This window comes from Hordeum vulgare, chromosome 4H (assembly GCF_904849725.1).
Source record: "Hordeum vulgare subsp. vulgare chromosome 4H, MorexV3_pseudomolecules_assembly, whole genome shotgun sequence".
NCBI classification, from domain to species: Eukaryota; Viridiplantae; Streptophyta; class Magnoliopsida; order Poales; family Poaceae; genus Hordeum; species Hordeum vulgare.
This window is the reverse complement of record NC_058521.1, coordinates 537,430,806-537,456,563: the sequence shown is the minus strand read 5'-3', so window position 1 is coordinate 537,456,563 and position 25,758 is coordinate 537,430,806. Positions and strand designations below refer to the sequence as shown.

The following is a 25,758-nucleotide window of genomic DNA, read 5'->3' as shown; positions in this document are numbered from 1 at the left end:
TCGATGAAGAAGAAGAAGAAGAATCAACTCCAAATGAACAATCAACGCGCTCGCGTCAAGTAACCTTTACCTGTACCTACAACTGGTGTTGTAGTAATCTGTGAGCCACAGGGGACTCAGCAATCTCATTCCCAAAGGTATCAAGACTAGCAAAGCTTAATGGGTGAGGCATGGTTAAGTGGTGAGGTTGCAGCAGCGGCTAAGCATATATTTGGTGGCTAAACTTATGAGTACAAGAATAAAGAGGGGGATGATCTACGCATAACGGACGTGACTACTGATGATCAAATGAATGATCCTGAACACCTACCTACGTCATACATAACCCCACCGTGTCCTCGATCGGAGAAGGAACTCACGAAAGAGACAGTCACGGTTACGCACACAGTTGGCAAGTTTTAATTAAGTCAACTTCAAGTTATCTAGAACCAGTGTTAAACAAAGTTTCCACGTTGCCACATAGCCGCGGGCACGGCTTTCCGAAAAGATTTAACCCTGCAGGGGTGCTCCAACTAGTCCATCACAAATTACCACAAGCCGCATAGAAATCCTCAATCACGAAGCTCGCGATCTCGTAGGATTCCCTAGTGGAAAACCTCAACTCTGAGATTACCCAAAGCATCACCGGAATCCCGATGCACAAGATATCTCGTCAAAGGTAAAACTAATCCAGCAAGGCCGCCCGACGTGTCGACGATCCCGATAGGAGTCGCGTACCTCGTTCTCAGGACACGACGGATGAGCGATGGTTACCACGCCAAACGCCGAGTTGCCCCGGGTAGCGTTAATAAGCTGCTCTGTTTTGGACCAACACTCATGAGGAGCACTCGCCCAGGGGTTGATTAAAATAGTCCGCGGGTGCCGGCGGGTCCCTATGCAATTTTATTAGGTGATTAGGCAAATGTAGTACCAATGTTGGGCCTTGCCAGACCAGCTTTAATCTAAAACGAATTATCAAGGGGGTCCCCATAACAACCCCGATCGTGTTAGGAGCACTCGATTATGGAACATAACACCGGTAGCCGGAAACTAAGGGGCAAAGGTGGAACAAAACACCAGGCTAGAAAAGGTCGAGCCTTCCATCTTTTACCAAGTATATAGGTGCATTAAATTAAATAGCATTTAATATGGTGATATAACAAGGAACCCATGCTTTTGCATGGAAGCATCTGCACCTGCAACTAGCAACGCTATCAATAGGGTTAAGCAAGCGGTAACATAGCTAATCAGTGGTTTGCTAGGTCGAACAGGTTGAAGGTAATCATGGCATTGTTGAGAGGCTGATATTTAACAGGTGGTAGGCAACGAGACATAAATGATAGAAGCGATAAACTAGCATGGCAGTGATAGTAGTGGTATCTGGGGAAATGATCATCTTGCCTGAGATCCCGCTTGGAAGAAGAATGCCTCCATGAAGCAGATGAACCGACGTAGTCGAATGGGTCCTCACAATCCGACACGTTGCGGAACTCTAACGAGACGAAGCAAACCGAAAACACAAATCAACACACGATATTCACCACACGATGTACAACATATATGATGCATGAACAGCTGAATACATGCGAGACACGGCAAGACAATTCACACAATCAAATACTACACATTAAGTGAAGTCAAATATGCAACGAGTTGCATATTGACGAAACTCCACATATGAATTATTTAGTTCACTCCCGGTTATTTACACGGCAATATTAATGTTGTCAAACATGCAAGAGGTGAAGCGGAAATTAAACTACATATCTAGACATTTTAAATGAGGTCGGAAATGTCATATAGCACCTCCGAAACGACCTCACAAGTTAAGTTACAATTCTGTCCAGATCTGAACTAATGCATTTAATTAGTTGTTAAACAGCAAAACAAATAGGTTCACGTGATTCTACGCGTCATTTCAAGCAATCTACACATAAAGAACATCTCCATCGGAGCTACGGATCAAAAGATACAAGCACCGCAAGATATGATGGCATGAATGCAATATCTGTGCAACGACGGTCTCGAGCACTTCAAAACATACAACCAGCAAGAGAAAATGAAACTACACGAGATTCTAAGCAAGTTTCATGTAGGGCACGATCAAAACGGAGCTACGGTTCAAAAGATACGAGCAAATCAAGATATCGCTACAATCTGCCAAAATCAGCCACATAGCATTTTCTACGCCCCACAACTACGGCTACACAACTCCGATATGCCCAGGCAAGGCATGGCACGGAATAGGGCAAGAAGCACTACTACAAACAACTAACAACAACTAGCATGGCAGCAAGGATCACTTGAGAAAGAAGTCACAAAATGGCATCTCACACACTATTTCAGACTTAGTGAAAATTACACCTCATAAAAGTGCAGTTTACGATCTGAAGCAATATTGACAGCAGCAAAACCTATAGCTACAAGACTCCAAATGGCATGAAACTTCATAGCATGCTAGAGAAACACAAGGGGTACAACTAACTCCATTGGACCAACCTCAAAAGACCTACACATCATAAGATACAAGCAAGACAAGACAGCAACAAAATATAACAGATTCCAGACTTAGATATATTTCAGCTCCTCTAAAACAACACTATTTCTAGCAACTTGAGAGCAATCAAAACACACCTAAACTTGCATTTCTACTGCAACCAAAAATACCAGGGGCTAGTCTAAACACCCAAGATCAACTCTCTAGTTGACAACTCCGACAAACGAAGCACGGAATAAATCCTACGAATTAAACAAAAGGGCATCACGGCAAAAATATCGCGCAAACTAACTTGCTCTAATGCTAAAACTAATTGCACAGAAAAATCCATGGGATTTTTCTACCCCGGAAACATATAATATAAGTGGGGTTGCAACACCAAATAAAGCCACACATAAATGCGAGAAAAATAACCTATACACGGGAAAATAATCTACCGGCAATCCCTACACGCAAAAATACAAATGACCGCTCTAAAATACATGGAAAAATAGCCCCTAAAACATAGGCATTTTATCTAAGGCATACGGGCTATCCGGACACGCGCGAAAAATATTACGGGACGCAAACAAAATAGGACAGCACGCTAAAGTAGGTGTTAGGCACGCTAAACAACGTCAAACAAATATGCAAGTTATGAAATCGTATTCTACTCGCAAAACTACCCCAAAACCATATAAAATACGCCTCGATACGACTTACGGATAAAAAGTTATGGGCAAACGAATATTCATCTAATTCCTGGAATAATTAAACCGAAAATAACCTAAATAATCTAAATGGGCCAAACAGCTAATGGGCTCAACAGGCGTGCGCAATGAACTAAGGCGCGCTGGGGGCGGTGCGTAGAGAGGATCTCACCGAGTGGGCTCGGCCCATGCAGTAGGAGGCGGAGGCGGCCTGGGGCGCTGGGGAGGCCGATGCTGGGCCGCACGCGGGGGAGGCCCAGGCGGGAGCGCTGGAACGCTCGGTCGTCGTCCTCCTGTCGCTGCTCGTGCTCGAGCGCTGCAGGGGCGGCTGGCTCTGCAAGCGCCGGGGGCCGAGGTGGCGCGGGGGAGTGCCGGATCCGGTCCGCGGCCACCGGATCTGGGCAAGGGCGGCGGCTGACGGCTGCAGGAGGTGGGGCTCGCAGGTCCGGGCGCGACGAGCCGTGGAGCCGTCGCCATGGAGATCGGGGGCGGCGGCGGCTTGGGGGAGGCGGCCGCCTGAGCTCTCCGGCGAGCGGCGGCCGGAGGTGGGCCGACGGGGAGGTGCGGCGGAGCGGCCAGGAGGTGGAGCAGAGGCACGGAGGAGGGCCGGGGCGAGCTCGAGGCTGCCATGGGAGGTGCGGCCAGGGAACTCGGGGTCGGGCCCAGATGGGCTTCGACGGGCTTGGTTCGGGCCTGGGCGGGCCGACGGCTGGAGGAGGGAGACAGGGAGGCTAGGGTTTGGTGGGGTGGCGCGGAAAACGAGGAGGGATTAAGGAGAGGCTGTCTAAAATGCACGGGGAACTATATATAGACAAATGGGGGGCTAGGTTTAGCGAAATTTTGACCCGGTTCCAACCGCGGGGTCGGATTCGAACGATTCCGCATGTGGGAACGGGTACGCGGCCGGGTAGAGTGGTTTACTGGAGACGAGAGGGAAAATGGGCGGCGCGGCAGCGATTTTTTAAAAACACCGACAGACATCCGACGGTAGACCGATTACGGTGCCGCTACGGTCGACCGTTCGGGTACCAGACGGACTCCGATCGCGACGAAATTTGACAGGCGGCCTACCTATATATAGATAAAACCGCACGACAAATTCCAGCTCAATCGGAGAAAGTTTTCAACACACTTTAAAAACAGGGTTTCGACGATGTCGCGAGCGCGTGCGTGTGCGGTCGGGCTTAGAACGGACAACGACGAGAACCGGCAACTAACAACGAATGCAACTTTTGAAAACTAGCGGCAACGGAGATGCCGATGCAATGCAGATGATGTGCATGATGCGATGATGATGCGACAAAATAAAATAGACACACGACAAAAACGGAAAGAAAAAGGGAATCTTCTGGAACGTCGGCATCGGGCTGTCACACCCATGACCCATATGGCCTTGCATAGCGTCGAAACTCTTGCTCCGGACGCGATCTTGAATGCTTTGAATGTGATGGCCGATTAAATCTAGAACCGACCGCTTGACTTGCATATTTGGATAGCAGCATATCAAAAGTTGGCTTGATTTGCTTGTGCTTAGCTTCACTCTTTTCCCACTTGCCAACTTCTGAATTCTTGGGCTTGATAAATTTAACATGAGCATCTTCTTGTACTTGTCGTTGCCCCCCGAGTGCAGGATTTTTTATGGTGATCTTCAATACTTCCTTGCCATCGGGTTGCTTATCAAGCACAACCTCTCTTCCCAAGACTTTGTTTCCCTCCTTGCCTTTCCCGGGTTCACCACTAACAACATTATCTTTATTAGCATATTCGGCTATGCTTGGCCGAATTAACATTTTCTTTCCTTCCCAGTCCATGATATTTATAGGGAAGGGTTGTTTATCAACTTGCATCTCACCAAAATTCAATCGTCCATCATTAATTGTCGATTGTATCTGTCACCGAAAAACATTGCAATCGTTAGTAGCATGACAAAATGAGTTATGATACTTGCAAGAAGCATGCCGTTTCAGCTCGTCAAATGGCGGTATGGTGTGTGGTATTCTAATCATCTTATCTTGCAAGAGAGCATCAAATATTTTATCACACTTAGATATATCAAAAGTAAACTTCATCTCCTCATCTGATTCTTGCGAATCGACTTAAGTGCATTGCAAGTATAGGGTTTGGCCTTTGAGGACCAAACAAACTCAGTAATGTAGACATCAACCTCATCGTCCAAATTATCATCATTGTATTCAACCATATGCATTCTAGGACGATCGGCTGTAGACCTATGAACCTCTTTACTTCGACTCTCTTGAGCCAAAGCTTTTTGCAAGAATTGGTTAATATTCAAAAACACATAACTTTCTAGCCTCTCTTTCATGTGAGTTTTTAAACCATTAAGAACAAGATCCGCCATGTCTCTCTCAGGTATCACTAAGCTATAACATTGGTTCTTTATATCTCTAAATCTCTTGACACAATAGGTGACCGATTCATCATGTTTTTGCCTAACCGATGTAAGATGTGACAACTTAAGCTCATTATCGCTGCTATAAAAGTGATCATGAAACTTTCGCTCTAATTGCGACCATAAGAGAATTGAACCATGTGGTAAAGCAGCAAACCATGATAATGCGGTACCAGTTAAAGATAATGGAAATAAACGCACTTTTAGTTCTTCTATGGATCCTGCTTCACCCAACTGCGCTAGATACTGACTAAAATCCTCCCATGTTGTTTTCGTGCCCTCTCCACTAAATTTGATAAAATCAGGAACCTTATAGCCTTGAGGGTACAAAACTCCATCAAAGTGTTCAGGATAAGGCTTTTGGTACACACGACCCTTTACTTTCAGCTCGTTTCTGGAAGTTTCTAGAAACATCTTATGCAACTCCTCCCTTAATTTAGCTAAAATTGGATCTGAGGTAGATGAAGATGTTTGTGGCAATGACATAGGAGTAACCTGAGTACTAGCTAGTGGTGCAACTTGTGGGATGGGCGCCGAACCATAATTCGGTGGAAGAGCAAACATGCTTGCGCCTATGGGTGGTGTGGCAAAGTGATTCGGCGTTGACGCCGAATTGGGCACACTCATAAAAGGGTTAGGGTATGTAGGTGCAGCCACAAGCTCGTTGGTTTGACTAGGGTAAAAATTCAGCGGCATACTATATTGTTGTTGCATAGGAGGTGACGATGAAATAGGTAAAGTTGGACTAGGGTTTTCAGATACACCAACAGTACCACTAGATGACGGAGGCATGTTTTTCTTAGCATTAGTATTTTCCACAAAAGAATTGTACATCATCACATTACCCTTACTAACAAGACTTTCAATCACAGCCACTTGCTCTGGATAAAAAACTTTACTCACAGTGATTACATCTTGTTCGTCAATGAGGGGAGAAAATTTGACATTTTCAACCGGAGTGATCTTGCCTTGACGGTCTTTCTTGAAACTTGCAAGAAATGCCTCCAAATCCTCCTCCTCGTGCTTCTTCTTAAGTGCTTCAAAAGCCTCTTCATGCTGCTTCTTGCGCGTTTTGTAGGCTTGGCGATATTCCTCCGATAGTTCATCAAGACTGGGCTTAATGATGTTATCGGCGTCAACTTCTGAGGGCTTGGGGAGATTAGACATGGTTGATGATGATTCTTGATCTTTAGTCCCCACCGGAGTCGCCAAAAAGTGTGTTCGCACACAAACACATCACGTGTACCCTCGACGCCGGGGTGATGCACCGCAACTCAGGTCGAAGGAGACCCGACCGACAGGCGATACGCAAGACAGTCGGCGGGCGCTTTTGAAGACCCGAAACCCCAGGCACCCGGGAGGGACCCCGTATGGATGCACCGCGGGTATGGGTGGCCCTAGGTTGGTTTGCCCGCCCCTAGGGCCTCGAGGATTGCTTCTCTCCAATACGAAGAACAAGCGAAGAACGAGAGAGAAAGAACAAGGGAGAGATGTACAAACTAGGGTAAAAAGTAGTAGATTGATTTGTTCGATTGTGTGTTGTTTCAATTGGCCATCACCTCCTATATATATATGAGGCGGTTGGACTTGCCGTACAACAAAAGGCCTAGAAATCTTGCCCAAAACGTCAAAAACCCTAACCTAACTCGGACAGGAAACTTTAGCAATCTTTCGGACCAATTCAAAGCCACCAAGTGATTTTTCTCAGTCCCACCAAATTAACGTGGCCAACATTCTGTAATCTTCTGCATATCTTGGAATTTCCGAGTGATCTTTCTCGGAATTACCGAGTCAACTCGGTGACACCGAGTCAAAAAACTCGGTGGATCCGAAATGACTCTGCACCTTGTGTTGTTGATTTTGTTTTGGCTCCACAGGTTGTATATGCCCTCTGATTGAGACGACCTTTATATTGAAATCAACCATTTTGACGAGACACACAACTTTTATGTTGAAACATTTTCCATCACAGGCCATCTTAATCGAGAGTCATGCCATGCTTTAATCTGGTGTCAATATGAGCATATCCGAGTTTGTCAAAACTTTTGCATCCGAGCTCCGTTTTAGACCATCTTCATATCCATCTTGATCTTCCCGAAGAAAGAAATCCCATGGTGACTTCCAATCATAAGTTTGAATTAATCTTGACATAGCTTTAAGCAACTTTTACGATTGTGCCACTTTTGAGCGTCAACAGGGTGTAGGTAGTGGTGGCTTCGACGACATGGTCGACAAGAGTGGCGTAGATACAGAGGGCGACGTGGGTGTCCAACCCAAGAAGATGAGGGATGGCATTGGTTGGTAGAGGGAGCTCAATGAGAAAAGTTACGCCATAATGAAGGAGCACCATGAGGAAGAACTACTTCCACTTATGATAGTTGTGGGCGGAGGGATCTAGGAGAAACTTGATTGGTTGGTAATGTGATCGCTAAAAGTGGGATGGCGAGGGATGGGCGGCAGCGGCACCGGAGGGACAATAGATTAGAGGAGGGGGGGAAACTGATATCTAGAGGCAACGGAGGGGACAATGTGGAGGGATAGATCAGTACCAAAAACAAAGGGCAGAGTGGAAGCCGCGGAGGTGGCCGAGGCGGTGGCCGCGCCCGGCACCAGGTACGAGAGGGAGCCCGATGAGCTGGTGGAGCCAAGGGTGGCGGAGGAGGAAGGGGAGCAGTGGTGTCAACCATGAGGTTCTTGGAAACTCATACCAAGTTGGAGAGTAATTATCTTCCTTGATCATAAACTGTTACAGAGATGTGCCTTATGTACTGGATAGAGAGTAAGGGAACCCCGGGAAGATAGGCACCCAGGCCACGGGTGCTGTAGATCCTAAATACTAGGAGATACACAGGTTACATATAATGACAGTACAGTTTAACACACGAGAACCCTAGAGCGAACCTTTACATAGTTGCACACAAGGGCACCACACAGGTGGACGTCTAGGGAGGGCGGCCAAATAGAAAACGAGGTTGTCGGAAGTGTTGGGGAATGTTGCATGGGAAACAAAAAATTTCCTACGCACACGAAGACCTATCATGGTGATGTCCATCTACGAGAGGAGATTTGGATCTACGTACACTTGTAGATCGCACAACAGGAAGCGTTAAGAAACGCGGTTGATGTAGTGGAACGTCTTCACGTCCCTCGAACCACCCCACGAACCGTCCCATGAACCGTCCCGCGATCCGTCTCACAATCCGTCCCGTGATCCGTCCAACGAACCGTCCCGCGATCCGTCTCACGAACCGTCTTGCGATCCGTCTTCATGATCCATTCTGATCTAGTGCCGAACGGACGGCACCTCCGCGTTCAGCACACGTATAACTCTATGATGATTTCCACCTTCTTGATCCAGCAAGAGGGGCAGAGAGATAGAAGAGTTCTCCGGCAGCGTGACGGCGCTTCGGTAGTGGTGACGATCTAATCCTGCAGGGCTCCGCCCGAGCTCCGTAGAAATACGATCTAGAGGAAGAACTATGGTGTCTAGATCTGAGTTGCACGTGGCAAAAAGTTGTCCCAAATCAGCCCTAAATCACCACTATATATAGGTTGGAGTGAGGGGAGGAGGCAGCCTCAAAACCTCAAGGTTTGGCCGAAATTGGAGGTGGAGGAGTCCTACTCCAATCCTACTTGGAGTAGGATTCCACCTTCCCACTTGGAAACTCTTTCCACCTTGTGTTTTTTCCTTCTCAAACCTTATGGGCCTTAGTGGGAACTTATTCCAACCCACTAGGGGCTGGTTTATCTCTTCCCATAGCCCATGAGATCCCTTGGGGCGTGACACCCCTCCCGATGGTCCCCGACACTCCTCCCGGCACTCCCGGTACACTATCGATGAGCCCGAAACTTTTCCGGTGACCAAAACAGGACTTCCTATATATTAATCTTTACCTCCAGACCATTCTGGCGCTCCTCATGACGTCCTGGATCTCATCCGGGACTTCGAACAACTTTCGGTTACCAACACCTATAACTCAACTATACCGAAAGTCACCGAACCTTAAGTGTGCAGACCCTGCGGGTTCGAGAACTATGCAGACATGACCTGAGACACTCTCCCATCAATATCCAATAGCGAGACCTGGATGCCCATATTGGATCCTACATATTCTACGAAGATCTTATCGGTTGAACCTCTATGTCAAGGATTCAGTTAATCTCGTATGATGTTCCCTTTGTCCTTCGGTATGTTACCTACCCGAGATTCGATCGTCGGTATCTTCATACCTAGTTCAATCTCGTTACTGGCAAGTCTCTTTACTTGTTACGTAATACAAGATCCCGTAACTAACTCATTAGTCACAATGCTTGCAAGGCTTGTTGTGATGTTGTATTACCAAGTGGGCCCCGAGATACCTCTCCGTCACATGGAGTGACAAATCCCAGTCTTGATCCATTCCAGCCCAACACACACCTTCAGAGATACCTGTAGAGCACCTTTATAGTCACCCAGTTACTTTGCGACGTTTGATACACACAAGGTATTCCTCCAGTGTCCGGGAGTTGCATGATCTCGTGGTCATAGGAATAGATACATTGACATGCAGAAAACAGTAGCAATAAACTGACAGGATCATATGCTACGTTTATAGTTTGGGTCTTGTCCATCACATCATTCTCCTAATGATGTGATCTGTTATCAAGTGACAACACGTGCCTATGGCCAGGAAATCTTGACCATCTTTGATCAATGAACTAGTCAACTAGAGGCTCACTAGGGACAGTGTGTTGTCCATGTATCCACACATGTATTTGAGTTTCCAATCAATACAATTCTAGCATGGATAATAAACATTATTATGAACAAGGAAATATAATGATAACCAATTTATTATTGCCTCTAGGGCATATTTCCAACAGTCTCGCACTTGCACTAGAGTCAATAATCTAGTTCACATCACCATGTGATTTCAACGAATCCAACACCCATATAGTTCTGGGGTCTGATCACGTCTTGCTCGTGAGAGAGGTTTTAGTCAACGGTTCTGAATCTTTCAGATCCGTGTGTGCTTTACAAATCTTTATGTCATCTTATAGATGCTGCTACTACGTGCTATTCGGAAATACTCCAAACATCTACTCTACTATACGAATCTGTTTTACTACTCATAGTTATTCGGATTAGTGTCAAAGCTTGCATCAACATAACCCTTTACGACGAACTCTTTAACCACCTCCATAATCGAGAAAAATTCCTTAGTCTATTAGTTACTAAGGATAACTTTGACAGTTGTTCAGTGATTCAATCCTGGATCACTCTCCGTACCTCTTAACAGACTTGTGACAAGGCACACATCAGGTGCAGTACACAACATGGCATACTGTAGAGTCTACGGCTAAGGCATAGGGAACGACCTTCGTCCTTTCTCTTTCTTCTGCCGTGGTCGGGCTTTTGAGTCTTACTCAAATTCACACCTTACAACATAGCCAAGAACTCCTTCTTTGCTGATCTATTTTGAACTCCTTCAAAAACTTGTCAAGGCATGCATTTTATTGAAACTTCTATTAAGCGTTTCGATCTATCTCCATAGATCTTGATGCTCAATGTTCAAGTAGCTCAATCCAGGTTTTCCTTTGAAACCCCCCTTTCAAACAACCTTTATGCTTTACAGAAATTCTACATTACTTCTGATCAACAATATGTCAACCACATATACTTTATCAGAAATACTATAGTGCTCCCACTCACTTCTTTGGAAATACAAGTTTCTCATAAACCTTGTACAAACCCAAAAGCTTTGATCACCTCATCAAAGCGTATATTCCAACTCCGAGATGCTTGCACCAGTCCATAAAAGGATCGCTGGAGCTTGCATACTTGTTAGTATCCTTAGGATCGACAAAACCTTCTGATTGTATCGCATACAATCTTTCCTCAAGGAAACCGTCGAGGAAACAATGTTTTGACTTCCTATGTGCCATATTTCACAAATAATGCAGCAACTACTAACATAATTCCAACAGACTTTTAGCATCGCTACGAGTGAGAAAGTCACATCATAGTCAACTCTTTGATCTTGTCGAAAACATCTTTGCGACAAGTCGAGCTTTTCTTAATAGTGACTTACCACCATCATCGTCTGTCTTCCTTTTAGAGATCCATATTTACTTAATAGTCTTACTACCATCAAGTAGTTCTTACAAAGTCTACACTTTGTTTTATACATGGATCCTCTCTCGGATTTCATGGCCTCCAGCCATTTGTCGGAATCCGGGCCCACCATTGCTTCTCCGTAACTCGTAGGTTCATTGTTGTTCAACAACATGACCTCCAAGACAGGGTTACCGTACCACTCTGTAGTAGTACGCAACCTTTGTCGACGTATGAGGTTTGTAGTAACTTGATCCGAAGCTCTAATGATCACCATCATCAGCTTCCACTTCAATTGGTGTAGGCGCCACAGGAACATCTTCCTGCACCCTGCTACACACTGGTTGAAGTGACGGTTCACTAACCTCATCAAGTTCCACCACCCTCCCACTCAATTCTTTCGAGAGAAACCTTTCCTCGAGAAAGAACCCGTTTCTAGAAACAAACACTTTGCTTCCGGATCTGAGATAGGAGATGTATCCAATTGTTTGGGATATCCTATGAAGATGCATTTATCCGCTTTGGGTTCGAGCTTATCAGACTGAAACTTTTTCACATAAGCGTCGCAGCCCCAAAGTTTCAAGAAACGACATCTCAGGTTTCTCCAAACCATAGTCTATACTGTTTCATCTCAACGAAAATACGCGGTGTCCTATTTAAAGTGAATGCGGTTGTCTCTAATGCATAACCCATAAACGATAGTGGCAATTCGATAAGACACATCATAGTATGCAACATATCAAAATAGGGCGTGGCTACGACGTTCAGACACACCATCACACTATGGTGTTCTAGGTGGCATGTATTGGGAAACAATTTCCACATTGTCTTAACTGTGTACCAAAACTCGCAACTCAGATATTAATCTCTATGATCATATCGTAGACAGTTTACCCTCTTGTCACAATGATCTTCACTCTGAAATAGCTTTGAACTTTTCAATATTTCAGACTTGTGATTCATCAAGTAAATACTCCTGTATCTACTCAAATCGTCAGTGAAGTAAGAACATAACGATATCCACTACGTGCCTCGGCACTCATTGGACTGCACACATCAAAAATGTATTACTCCCAACAAGTTACTCTCTTGTTTCATGTGGCATGATTTGCATGTCTCAAGTGATTCAAAATCAAGTGAGTCCAAACGATCCATCTCTATGGAGCTTCTTCATGCCTTTATACCAACATTACTCAAGTGGCAGTGCCACAAGTAAGTGGTACTATCACTATTACTTTGTATCTTTTGGCACCAGTATTATGAACATGTGTAGCACTACGATCGAGATTCAATAAACCATTGAAGGGTAATTATTCAAGCAAATAGAACAACTATTATTCTCTTTGAATGAATAATTGTATTGCAATAAACACGATCCAATCATGTTCATGCTCAATGCAAACACCAAATAACAATTATTTAGGTTTTACCACCAATCCCGATGATAGAGGGAGCGTGCGATGTTTGATCACATCAACCTTGGAAACACTTCCAACACTTATCGTCACCTCGCCTTTAGCTAGTCTCCGTTTATACCGTAGCTTTCATTTCGAGTTACTAATCACTTAGCAACCGAACCGGCATCCAATACCCTCGTGCTACTAGGAGTACTAGTAAAGTACACATCAACATCATGTATATCAAATATACTTCTATCGACTTTCCCAGCCTTCTTATAAACCAAGCATCTAGGGTAGCTCCGCCTCAGTGACCGTTCCCCTCATAACAGAAGCACTTAGTCTCGGGTTTGGGTTCAATCCTGGGTTTCTTCATTAGAGCAGCAACTGATTTGTCGTTTCATGAAGTATCCCTTCTAGCCCTTGCCTTTCTTGAAACTAGTGGTTTTACTAACCATCAACAATTGATGCTCCTTCTTGATTTCTACTCTTGTAGTGTCAAACACTGCGAATCGTTCAAGGATCATCATATCTATCCTTGATATGTTTATAGTTCATCACGAAGCTCTAGCAGCTTGGTGGCAGTGACTTTGGAGAACCATCACTATCTCATGTGGAAGATTAACTCCCACTTGATTCAAGCGATTTTCGTACTCAGACAATCTGAGAACATGCTCAATAATTTAAGTTTTTCTCCTCTACCTTTTAGACAAAGAATCTTGTTGGAGGTCTCACACCTCTCAACAAGGGCACGAGCATGAAATCTCAATTTCATCTCCTAGAACATGTCTTATGTTCCTCGACGTTTCAAAACGTCTTCGGCGCCTTGCTTCTAAGCCATTAAGTATCACGCAGTGAACTATCACGTAGTCATCAAAACGTGTATGTCAGATGTTCGCAACATCCACAGACGACGCTCGAGGTGCAGCACACCGAGTGGTGCATTAAGGACATAAGCCTTCTGCGCAGCAATGAGGACAATCCTCAGTTTTACAGACTTAGTGCGTAAAGTTGCTACTATCAGCTTCCAACTAAATTTTCTCTAGGATCATATAAAAACAGTAGAGCTATAGCGCAAGCTACATCATAATTCGCAAAGACCTTTTGACTATGTTCATGATAACTAGAGTTTAACTAATCAAATTTACTTAATAAACTCCCACTCAAAAAGTACATCTCTCTAGTCATTTGAGTGGTACATGATCCAAATCCACTAACTCAAGTCCGATCATCACGTGAGTTGAGAATAGTTTCAGTGGTAAGAATCTCTATGCTAATCATATCAACTATACGATTCATGCTCGACCTTTCGGTCTCTTGTGTTCCAAGGCCATGTCTGCACATGCTAGGCTTGTCAAGTTTAACCCGAGTGTTCTGTGTGTGCAACTGTTTTGCACTCGTTGTATGTGAACGTTGAGTCTATCACACCCGATCATCACGTGGTGTCTCAAAACGAAGAACTGTCGCAATGGTGCACAGTCGGGGAGAACACAATTTCGTCTTGAAATTTTAGTGAGAGATCACCTCATAATGCTACTGTCGTTCTAAGCAAAATAAGGTGCATAAAAGGATTAACATCACATGCAATTCATAAGTGACATGATATGGCCACCATCTTGTGCTTCTTGATCTCCATCACCAAAGCACCGGCACGATCTTCTTGTCACCGGCGCCACACCATGATCTCCATCAACGTGTCGCCATCGAGGTTGTCGTGCTACTTATGCTATTACTACTAAAGCTACATCCTAGCAATATAGTAAACGCATCTGCAAACACAAACGTTAGTTTAAAGACAACCCTATGGCTCCTGCCGGTTGCCGTACCATCGACGTGCAAGTCAATATTAACTATTACAACATGATCATCTCATACATCCAATATATCACATCACGTCATTGGTCATATCATATCACAAGCATACCCTGCAAAAACAAGTTAGACGTCCTCTAATTTGCTGTTGCATGTTTTACGTGACTGCTATGGGTATTTAGTATAATCACATCTTACTTACGCAAAAACCACAACTGAGATGTGCAAATTGCTATTTAACCTCTCTCCAAGGACCGGCTCGGTCAAAACCAATTCAACTAAAGTTGAAGAAACCGACACCCGCCAGTCATCTTTATGCAACGAGGTTGCATGTCAATCGATGAAACCAGTCTTTCGTAAACGTACGAATAATGTCGGTCCAGGCCGCCTCACTCCAACAATACTGCTGAATCGAGAAAAGACTAAGGAGGGCAGCAAATCGAACATCACCGTCCACAAAACCCTTTGTGTTCTACTCGAGATAATATCTGCGCATGAACCTAGCTCATGATGCCACTGTTGGGGAACTTTGCATGGGAAACAAAAAATTTCCTACGCACACGAAGACCTATCATGGTGATGTCCATCTACGAGAGGAGATTTGGATCTACGTACACTTGTAGATCGCACAGCAGGAAGCGTTAAGAAACGCGGTTGATGTAGTGGAACGTCTTCATGTCCCTCGAACCACCCCATGAACCGTCCCATGAACCGTCCCGCGATCCGTCTCACAATCCGTCCAATGAACCGTCGCGTGATCCGTCTCACGAACCATCTTGCGATCCATCTTCATGATCCGTTCCGATCTAGTGCCGAACGGACGACACCTCCGCATTCAGCACACGTACAGCTCGATGACGATCTCCACCTTCTTGATCCAGCAAGAGGGGGCGGAGAGGTAGAAGAGTTCTCCGGCAGCGTGACGGCGCTCCGGTGGTGGTGACGATCTAATCCTGCAGGGCTCCGCCCGAGCTCCGCAGAAATACGATCTAGAGGAAGAACTATGGTGTCTAGATCTGAGTTGCACGTGGCAAAAAGTTGTCCCAAATCAGCCCTAAATCACCACTATATATAGGAGGGAGGGAGGGGAGGAGGCAGCCTCAAAACTTCAAGGTTTGACCGAAATTGGAGGTGGAGGAGTCCTACTCCAATCCTACTTGGAGTAGGATTCCACCTTCCCACTTGGAAACTCTTTCCACCTTGTGTTTTTTCCTTCTCAAACCTTATGGGACTTAGTGGGAACTTGTTCCAGCCCACTAGGGGCTGGTTTATCTCTTCCCATAGCCCATGAGACCCCTTGGGGCGTGACACCCCTCCCGATGGTCCCCGGCACCCCTCCCGGCACTCCCGCTACACTACCGATGAGCCCGAAACTTTTCCGGTGACCAAAACATGACTTACTATATATTAATCTTTACCTCCGGACCATTCCAGAGCTCCTCGTGACGTCCTGGATCTCATCCGGGACTCCGAACAACTTTCGGTTACCAACACCTATAACTCAACTATACCGAAACGTCACCGAACCTTAAGTGTGCAGACCCCGCGGGTTCCAGAACTATGCAGACATGACCTGAGACACTCTCCGATCAATATCCAATAGCGGGACCTGGATGCCCATATTGGATCCTACATATTCTACGAAGATCTTATCGGTTGAACCTCTATGTCAAGGATTCAGTTAATCCCGTATGATGTTCCCTTTGTCCTTCGGTATGTTACCTACCCGGGATTCGATCATCGGTATCTTCATACCTAGTTTAATCTCGTTACTGGCAAGTCTCTTTACTCGTTAAGTAATACATGATTCCGTAACTAACTCATTAGTCACATTGCTTGCATGGCTTGTTGTGATGTTGTATTACCGAGTGGGCCCCGAGATACCTCTCCGTCACACGGAGTGACAAATCCCAGTCTTGATCCATGCCAACCCAACAGACACCTTCGGAGATACCTGTAGAGCACCTTTATAGTCATCGAGTTACGTTGCGACGTTTGATACACACAAGGTATTCCTCCAGTGTCCGGGAGTTGCATGATCTCATGGTCATAGGAACAGATACATTGACATGCAGAAAACAATAGCAATAAACTGACACGATCATATGCTACGTTTATAGTTTGGGTCTTGTCCATCACATCATTCTCCTAATGATGTGATCCCGTTATCAAGTCACAACACTTGCCTATGGCGAAGAAATCTTGACCATCTTTGATCAACAAACTAGTCAACTAGAGGCTCACTAGGGACAGTGTGTTGTCTATGTATCCACACATGTATTTGAGTTTCCAATCAATACAATTCTAGCATGGATAATAAACGATTATTATGAACAATAAAATATAATAATAACCAATTTATTATTGCCTCTAGGGCATATTTCCAACAGGAAGACCTAAAGATGATGGGCATGGAAGCAACCCCTCCGAGGAAGAGAACAACGTCCACAAACTCGTTGTTGCCCGCAATGGCAAATGCCTTGCTCAGTTTTCACCGAAGTTTTTTTTCTCTTGATATGTACGAGTGTGCGTATCAAATATTATAGAAGAAAGGAAAAGAGCCCTAATGATATGTTTTACATGACATGCCTACACGAAGGCCACACGAAATCCACTGCACAACCCCTCTAAGCTATCGAAACGGATCACTCGCCACTCATCCATAATTATGCCACCTCTAGGAAACCTTCTAGCTCCGCACCTACTAGTCCTACTATACTTATACCTTGCTTTTGGTCGCACTGTGCCATAGTACATATTGTAGGCACGACATCGTCCAGTCAAAAACATAAAAATCATTGCCACTCTTAGAAAACATCGGCCGGCCAAACCTTCCAAATAAGGAGTACACTACATGTTGAAGTTGTGTCGAATATTGTGTACAAAATAGGTTACAATTGAACTTGTTATATTATGTTTAGATAGGATATGAAGTCATGTTCAAATAGAAGACATGTATCATACGCCTCTTATATATACTGGGGTTAAACACACGATGAAATATATGTCAATATAATAATACATACACGCAGAGGAAGACCACGGTGTGTGCCGGCACCCGAATGACCAAGGTACATTATTATGACAGCGTCACAGAGAGGACCGATAAACCTTATTAATAAATTTTAATATCATGTTTGTTCGATTAATTGGTCCTTGAATGATCGATTATGGGCCTCCGATTTATTCTAACAGCACAGAAGCATGGAGATCTCTGATTTAAAAAGAAAAAAAACCTGCCTTCCCCACCCCTCTTTGTGAGTGTCTTCAAGCCACAATGTTTCACATTGCCATTGCGGAAAAAACCTACCTTTGACCTGCCAAGTTACAACAGCCATGTTCCTCTGCTGCCGCCGCCACCTTACCTTCTCACCGCTCGCCGCCGCCGTCCCCTCTCCCAGTGGACACCGCCCTCTCAAGCCAAGAACGCCCAGAGCCCCAATCCTAGCATCCAAGAACCCCCCACCACGGCCGTGGCCACTGCCAAGGCGGCAATGGCGGTGGCGGTGCAGCAGCGCCGATGCCGTCCAACCGCCACCCCTCGTCGAGGCCAGTGTCTCCGGCGGCGGCGAGAAGAAGAGCTTCTGGGCGGCGGTGAGTCTCATCATCGGCACGGCGGTCGGGCCGGGCATGCTGGCGCTGCCGTCGGCCACCATCCTCTCCGGCCCGGTCCCCTCCACCGTGGCCATCCTGCTCTCCTGGGCCTACGTCGTGTCCTCCATCGTCCTTGTCGCCGAGCTCAGCTTCGCGGCCATGGAAAGCGGGGGCGTGGACGAGGTCAGCTTCACGGGACTTGCGTCGAGCACCTTGGGGGCAACCTTTGGTGGCGTCGTCGCCGTCGTCTACGCTGCGCTGAGCTTCTCCCTGATGGTCGCGTGCGTAGCCGGCATCGGATCTCTGGTCTCTCAGCTCTTCCCCGCGGTGAATCCGGTCTTGGCGAACGCGCTCTTCCCGTGCTTCGCCGCGGTGCTCATCGCGTTCTTCCCGTTCAAGGCTGTCGATGGCGTCAACCGCGTGCTCTGCGGCCTGATGCTCGTCTCGATCACGTCGCTAGTGGTGACAGGCGTCTCTGTCGGCCGGAGCAGCATGCTGAATTCGCTTGGCTTCGCGTGCTGGAGCCCCAGTGCCATCTTGCCGGCCATTCCGGTCACCGTGCTCACGCTTGGGTTCCACGTAATCACGCCATTCATCTGCAACATTGTAGGTGACTCGGTGTATGATGCACGCAGGGCAATTCTCATTGGGGGTGCTGTACCATTGGTCATGGTTTTGTCATGGAATGCGGTCATTCTCGGATTGGCAGGCGCGGCTGGCAGTGCAAGGTTCGAGGACCCTATTAAGCTTCTTCTCTCGGTGAATCCAGCGGCATTGGCTCCCGTTCGAGGCTTTGCATTTGCTGCATTGGCGACGAGCTTGATAGGATATGCAGTCAGCTTCCCGAAGCAGTTGCAAGACACTTTGCAGTTGATTGTTAAGAGATTTTCTCTGAAGCAAGGAAGTGTGGAGTTGTCCGATGCTGGTGGTGGTCATGGCAGGAACGAGGTGGCTCTTACATTGGCAGTGCTGATCATTCCCATATTTATTGTATCATTCTTTTCAACAGCGTTTGCCAAGGCATTAGATTTCGCCGGGGTTTATGCAAACTGCTTTTTGTTTGGGATTCTGCCTCCTGCAATGGCGTGGATTCATCGGTCACAGAAAAAGAGGTAATGTTCACTAGGCCATATTTCTTTTAAAGAATAATATATATACTACTGTATATAGTTAAACATAAAATCCAAACCAACCACCAATGGTCTTATATACATGCTCAAATAGTGGAAAACGAAGTGTAGAGTACTTAAATATGTAATCAGGGGTGCTAACTTACGCTCAATGCCTTGGCTAATATCCATCGGCATTGCTGAATGAGGACTAAGTAGCGTAATTAAGCCTTTCTTGAAGTGCTCACAATTGTCTGATGTTCAACAGTTCCGTGTTTGTTTGACTGACTCAAATGGCTCCAATTCTTATCAGTAAAGATGAACTGTTGATTGGCGCTAGTCCCCTTTTATACTTTTATATGTTTCGAGACTTTCTGTTTTGTGCCATCCTTGTTTCCACAGGAAAATCCTTATAACTGCTGTGTTCCTTCTGTATTAATTAGATAAGTTTGACATGTCCTCTAGTAACATTTGCGTATAAAGTTGGAGAGTGACTGGTTCTATAACTTGCAAAGGAAGTATGAATACTCTGGACCTGTTGAGTTTCTACATAGCTACAGTTACTTCTTTTCATGATATGACTTTATATGTTCAACTTAACATAGTAGGTCTGCAGCTGTTTGAATGTCAAGACGACCATCAAAATTTGGTGTAACATAGAAACTTTCTGGCTATATTATCTGAGTTTGTTTTCAGTATACGTGATTTGTGAAGATAAATTTATGTAGATAGTAAAAGTATAAGGCTATAAATAGGAAATTGTCTGTGCCCAGACCCTCAAGCTTGACCAACAAACAACGTAGTTCAACACTGCTACACTTTTTGTCTGAAACCATGCTGCCCCTTTCGTTAACATTTTCTACAGGGCATTTATTACTACTCAGATTATTCTGACAATTAGACATCTCAATTTCTTGCATAATGCAAGCACACACTTCTCCAGCCCCTTTACCTCTACCTCTTTTCTGGATATGAACATGTCATTCTTCCAAATGGACACTGTATTGTTTGTGGAACCACTAACCTAGTTTTATCTGTTTCAGTTAAGTGACCGTTTGTCTTCATTGTCAAAAGTGTGGATTTTTTGCCTCTAGCTTTCTGAGCACACAATGGCCTTTTTGTCATTGCGTGTGTGAGTAGAATCATGTGATATACTCCCTCCGTAAAGAAATATAAGAGTGTTGAGATCACTACTTTAGTGATCTAAACGCTCTTATATTTCTTTACGGAGGGAGTACTAATTTATGTGATAGCGGTCATTTTATGTGCAAGAAATATTTAATCTTGTGAAGGATGATAGTATAATTTATCATATAAAAAGATTAGGTTAGCATAAATACTTCGAGTATCTAAACTGTAAACTTTCATTCTGTTCAACATTTTTTGTTTGGTTCTTCATCCTCCAGGTCACCTGGTTCATGTGAAGATATTTTGCCTGGTGGGAATGCTGCTCTGTTGGTACTTTTCATCATTGCGGTCATCCTAGCATTCCGTCACTAAAAGGTAAGCATATGAGATACACATTTGTTTCCTTGTCATACAGCTCATGAGTCCTGAGCAAGTGACAACACAAACATTAAGGCGGCTATAATTCTTCAGAGTTTGACTAACTGAAGTTTCTGTTTCATAATTTCCATGGGCGTGCAAAGTAAAATCGTGAAGTTATCATTGCAACTGTCTGCAGAACTAACCAGAGTAATCAAAAGACTTCTTCCAGTAAAATTAGAGGGAAAATGTTATCAAACGTGTGCAGTACAAATAAAAAGGTAAATTCAGTATTGTTGAGCTTGGATGGTAATATTCCCACTTACCAAATTATCCACAAGCCAGAGAATCTTATTTTTTTATGGATTCTCTTGTGACTCCCCTTACCACCAAAGCTACTAGTGCACTGTTTAGAGCAACATTTGGTCAGACCAAATTTTTAGGAACCCTTGTTTCTGGTGTTCTCTCTTACCACTGGAGTTCTTTTGACAACTTCGATTCATTTAGGACTTAAAAGGTCACTAGCTGTTTTATTTGTACTGATAATTACTACTCCCCCCGTTCCTAAATATAAGACCTTTTAGAGATCCCACTATGGACTACATACGAAGCAAAATGAATGAATCCACACTTCAAAATGTGTCTATATGCATCCGTATGTAGTCCTTAGTGAAATCTCTAAAAGGTCTTATATTTAGGAACAGAGGGAGTATGTCAGTAAATTGACTGTCTTCATCTATGTCATCAAGTACATACACAGTTTGGACTACCATGTATGGCTGAAGCTTTAGGTGCATTGAATTCCTGACCATTATTCCGTTTAATGAACAAAAGAAGTCTCTTATGGGAGGGAAATTAATTATCTTATACTCCCTCCGTCCCATAATATAAGAGCGTTTTTGACACTACACTAGCGTAAAAACGCTCTTATATTATGGGATAGAGGGAGTAGTTGATTGGTGCTTGAAAGCTCGACTATATTTTCCTCAACATTAAATGCTTTTTCTATTATGTAACTATTATTTTAAATAAACATGATGCCATATCACCAAACTTCTGTTGACAAACTAACCATTTTGGCCATGTCGATGGGCAGTGGCAGAAGACAGTATGAAATTTTAATAGGATGAAATCACAATCGTAGTTTTATACATACTAATAAGAGTATTGATGTTAGAACAAATCTGTGTAGAAACATATTGAAATGAAAGTAGGGCATGGAAAAATACCTCACCGAGTTTTTACAACAATGTTTTTGACATTTTATCAATGTTTAATTTGTGTAAGTGAACAGATCACCCATGGATTAGTATTTTCTCCCATTTTTTAGCCACACCCATGGTTTAGTAGTATCAACTATATGAAAGCTTCGTTGATGTTAAGCGTAAAGGAAATGTCAGTAAAGCCTGGCCTGATTAACTCTCATGGCCTTAAACGTGTAAAGCCAGCTGCTCAGGCCTAAATGCCACTTCACTCATTGGTTGTCCTCCCGGTCTTTGTGTCCTTGTGACCTTCGAGTCAGCAATATCGCCATCCTGAGCTCAAGCTGGCCTGTGGCCATGGCATATAAGCAGAATAGTAGGGAATATTTGCTAGACATGTTAGGTCGGGTGGCTGCCCTACCCGGCCCTATGGGTCCCTCCATCACTATTGATGGGTTTGGATGGCCAGAAAGCTTGGTAGGTACTACCTCTGTTTCTAGAAAGCTTGGTAGCTACTACCTCTGTTTCTAAATATAAGACGTTTTTTCAGTTCAATTTAAACTGCAAAAACGTCTTATATTTAGGAACAGAGAGTGTCTTTTTATGCATCGACCCAGGTCTAAAATCATGGTGCAGTAGTGTTTCTTTTGCAACGTAAGACCATTTTGTGTAGCTAAAAAGGCTATTTCTGCAAATATGCTTGGTTAGGGTCTAATAACATTTAAATGATTATTTAGTTCTAGAAATTCTAGATAAGCTTGTCTGCATTCTGGCTCCTGGAAAAGTATTGACAATTCTCAGGCCACATTGTAATTAGCTAGCTTTTGCTCATGTGTGCTGTACCCGTAAGAATGAATTAAATGTGCTAGTCCGTTGATATGATTGTTGCCTAACCCAAAATCGCATGCCATCTTATCTCATATCTTGTTCTAGGTGACTTACTACCCTGGATATCTCTGTTTCCAACCCTATTGGACCTTGTTGAGCTGCACTCGGATGAGTGGTGCATTTTCACTTCGGGCAAGAATGGGGGTGCGCCATGGCTAATATCAACGACAATGGTGGTGCTGTTAGGAAGGGGCTTGTTTCCCTCCTCATGCTTGTCTCGTGGGAAGCATGGAATGAGCGTAATGCGAGAGTTTATAGGAGCATTTCATCTCTGCCAAGTGTAAAAATTGGTAAGATTAAGGAGGAGGACAAACATGGGTTGTAGCGGGCGCAAATAGTTCGATCATGCCGCTATAGTAATACTTTGTGGGTCGGTTACCGGTTCTGTACTCTTCTTAGTTAATGAATAGGCAAAGCTTTTGCCCTCGTCTCAGGGAAAAAAAAACCGTACTTGCTGACAAGATGCCCTTTTGTTTCGTAGGTACGAGTAAAATAACGTGCCAGATTTCAGTTGAAGCGGCGATGCTCGCTGTACGTCGCTTTTATTCAGATTTCACAGTACGACCTCTTGATTTGAAGTTTCTGCATTGTTTCCATGTTGAACGACTTACACTGGGCAGAGGTGAAAAGTCTGTAGCTTGTGACAATCATAGGTTTTGATTTGTGAAGGTGAAGCGGAATGAATCTGAGCAGTGGAGCTGTGGAGGCATCCGTAAGCTGTTGTTTTCATGAATACTCAACCATATCACAGTACTTATACACACGTCTGAAAATCACAGTACTTATATGCTGCAGTGGAGCTGTGGTCTAAAATTGAGGCCATCATATTTCTTTCTTAAACGTTTGCAACGTCTGTCAATCAGTGTCCAGTTAAAAAAAGTTAACCCAATCAGACCCTTGCGTAGCGGTCCCATCTGTAGCTACCCAAAGCTCATTCCTCTCTCATCTGTAGCCATCATATTCCTCTCTCATCGATAATATTCTCTGTTAATTGCATAGGTCGATTACGAATGAGGTATCTTGACACTGGATTGCATTTCATCAACTGTTGATTGTTCATCGAGTGTCAAGTTTATTTCATTCATATACATTGATAGCCCTACTAGTACAAAAGAGTTTTTTTATTTTATGATTCAAAATGAGACATGTAAACATCAATGTTCCATTTATGAAGGAGATAGATCATGATTATGGATCTTCTCTTTAGTAAGCAAAGAAGGTTCAGAGTAATAGTCCATTTATTCCACAAAGGATACAATAATGACTCAAACCCATTGCGTCTGGACGATTAACTATTTAAGCCGGTCGATTAGCTCCTCACACGATGAGGTGGGACTAAAAGCATCTGAAACCCGCTAGCCCAATATAGATGTGAAAATCGTAAGTATAGAATTTTATTCGGTGTTTTCTTGACAGCATTGCCCAACATAGACGTGATGATCATCGTTTGCATATATTTGTTGTTTTGAAAATAGGGTTTGTGGTTGCAAATGATAAAAGTGAAGGCATATCCAGTCACTATCGACAGGCGCGTCCGTGGGTGTTTGAGGGCCTAAGAGCAACTCCAATGCGTCGACCCATTTCCTCCGTGCGTGTTTGTTTGGGTCGAAACAGACAAAAAAATCGGCCCAATATTTTAACAAATGGACGCACAACCGCTTTATGTCCGTTGTACGACCCATTTCAGGGCTAAATTTGGGCCGCGTTTGATACACCATGGACAATAAACGAAAGTGTGCGCCTGCCTCATCCTCCCCTAGCCCACATCTCGATGGCACACTGGCCATTCAATCTTCCCCCCGTCGACGACCAGCACACCCGGCCGTCCCACCGGTCATCGCCGCGGCCTAGTTCCGGTGCCCAGGCCAGCCATCCACGCCCACGTACCTCCGGCCGCAATATGCATGTGATAGCCTATCTTATTAGGGATGATAGACTACTCATATCAATAAAAGATTTTTCTTTTTCGGAAGCCCATTAAAAAAAAACTCCTAAGTTAACCGTGTTTAGCTTGAAGTAATTCTATGATGGGTGGTCTATCGGGAAGTTGGTCACGGATGCGCACGAGTGAGGACAAAGTATGCATGAAAGACTAGTATTGATATGTGAGGCCAGTCTAGATCCCGTTAGGAGTAATGACCACCGACGGGTATGTCCGGGGCGTTACAATGTCACCTTTCGACGTTGTTACCACCGCAGCCTTGTCCAACCGGCGCCGCATAATCCATCGACATCGCCGGCACCTCCTGGCGCCCCCCGCCTACAGCATCAAAGCGCAGCGACCTCACTCGCTGGCCGCCACCACGTTCGCCGGACGCCAACCGGCCAAACTTCTTCGACAACGCTTGCACGCCCGCAAGCTGTTCGGCGGTTTGTCTGCAAGGTACAAATGGACTTCACTGATGAGTTCTTTTTCCATTATTTCCTTTGCGACCCGGATGATTTTTCCTTCGATGATGAGGAGCTTGTGGATGTTGTGTTGGTCTTCCATGACCACGTTAGTAGGCATCGATCGATGTTCATGGGCTCGATCCCGAGACACACTCCAGAGTTTTATCACAACCGCGAGAGTGGTCATTTGTTACTTTGGAAGGACTACTTC

At 44.6% G+C, this 25,758-nt stretch overlaps 1 protein-coding gene across 6 annotated transcripts; it reads left to right on the top strand.

Moving 5' to 3' along the window:
* Positions 1-18,095: 18,095 nt before the first annotated feature.
* LOC123449338 (tyrosine-specific transport protein 2) lies at positions 18,096-23,996 on the top strand. Of its 6 annotated transcripts, XR_006631998.1 has the most exons (5): positions 18,100-19,584; positions 20,988-21,084; positions 23,202-23,446; positions 23,638-23,714; positions 23,826-23,996. XR_006631998.1 is itself a non-coding variant. In XM_045126532.1 (3 exons), the coding sequence occupies exons 1-2, from the start codon at positions 18,215-18,217 to the stop codon at positions 21,079-21,081; spliced, it is 1,464 nt and encodes a 487-aa protein (XP_044982467.1). In that variant the 5' UTR covers positions 18,096-18,214; the 3' UTR covers positions 21,082-21,084; positions 23,638-23,996. The 6 variants fall into 6 exon arrangements, 2 of the variants coding, with proteins under 2 accessions (XP_044982467.1, XP_044982466.1); XR_006631997.1 differs by lacking the exon at positions 23,826-23,996 and adding an exon at positions 21,266-21,347 and having other exon boundaries at positions 18,096-19,584; positions 23,202-23,739; XR_006631996.1 differs by lacking the exon at positions 23,826-23,996 and adding an exon at positions 21,231-21,347 and having other exon boundaries at positions 18,097-19,584; positions 23,202-23,739.
* The last annotated feature ends 1,762 nt before the right edge of the window (positions 23,997-25,758 follow it).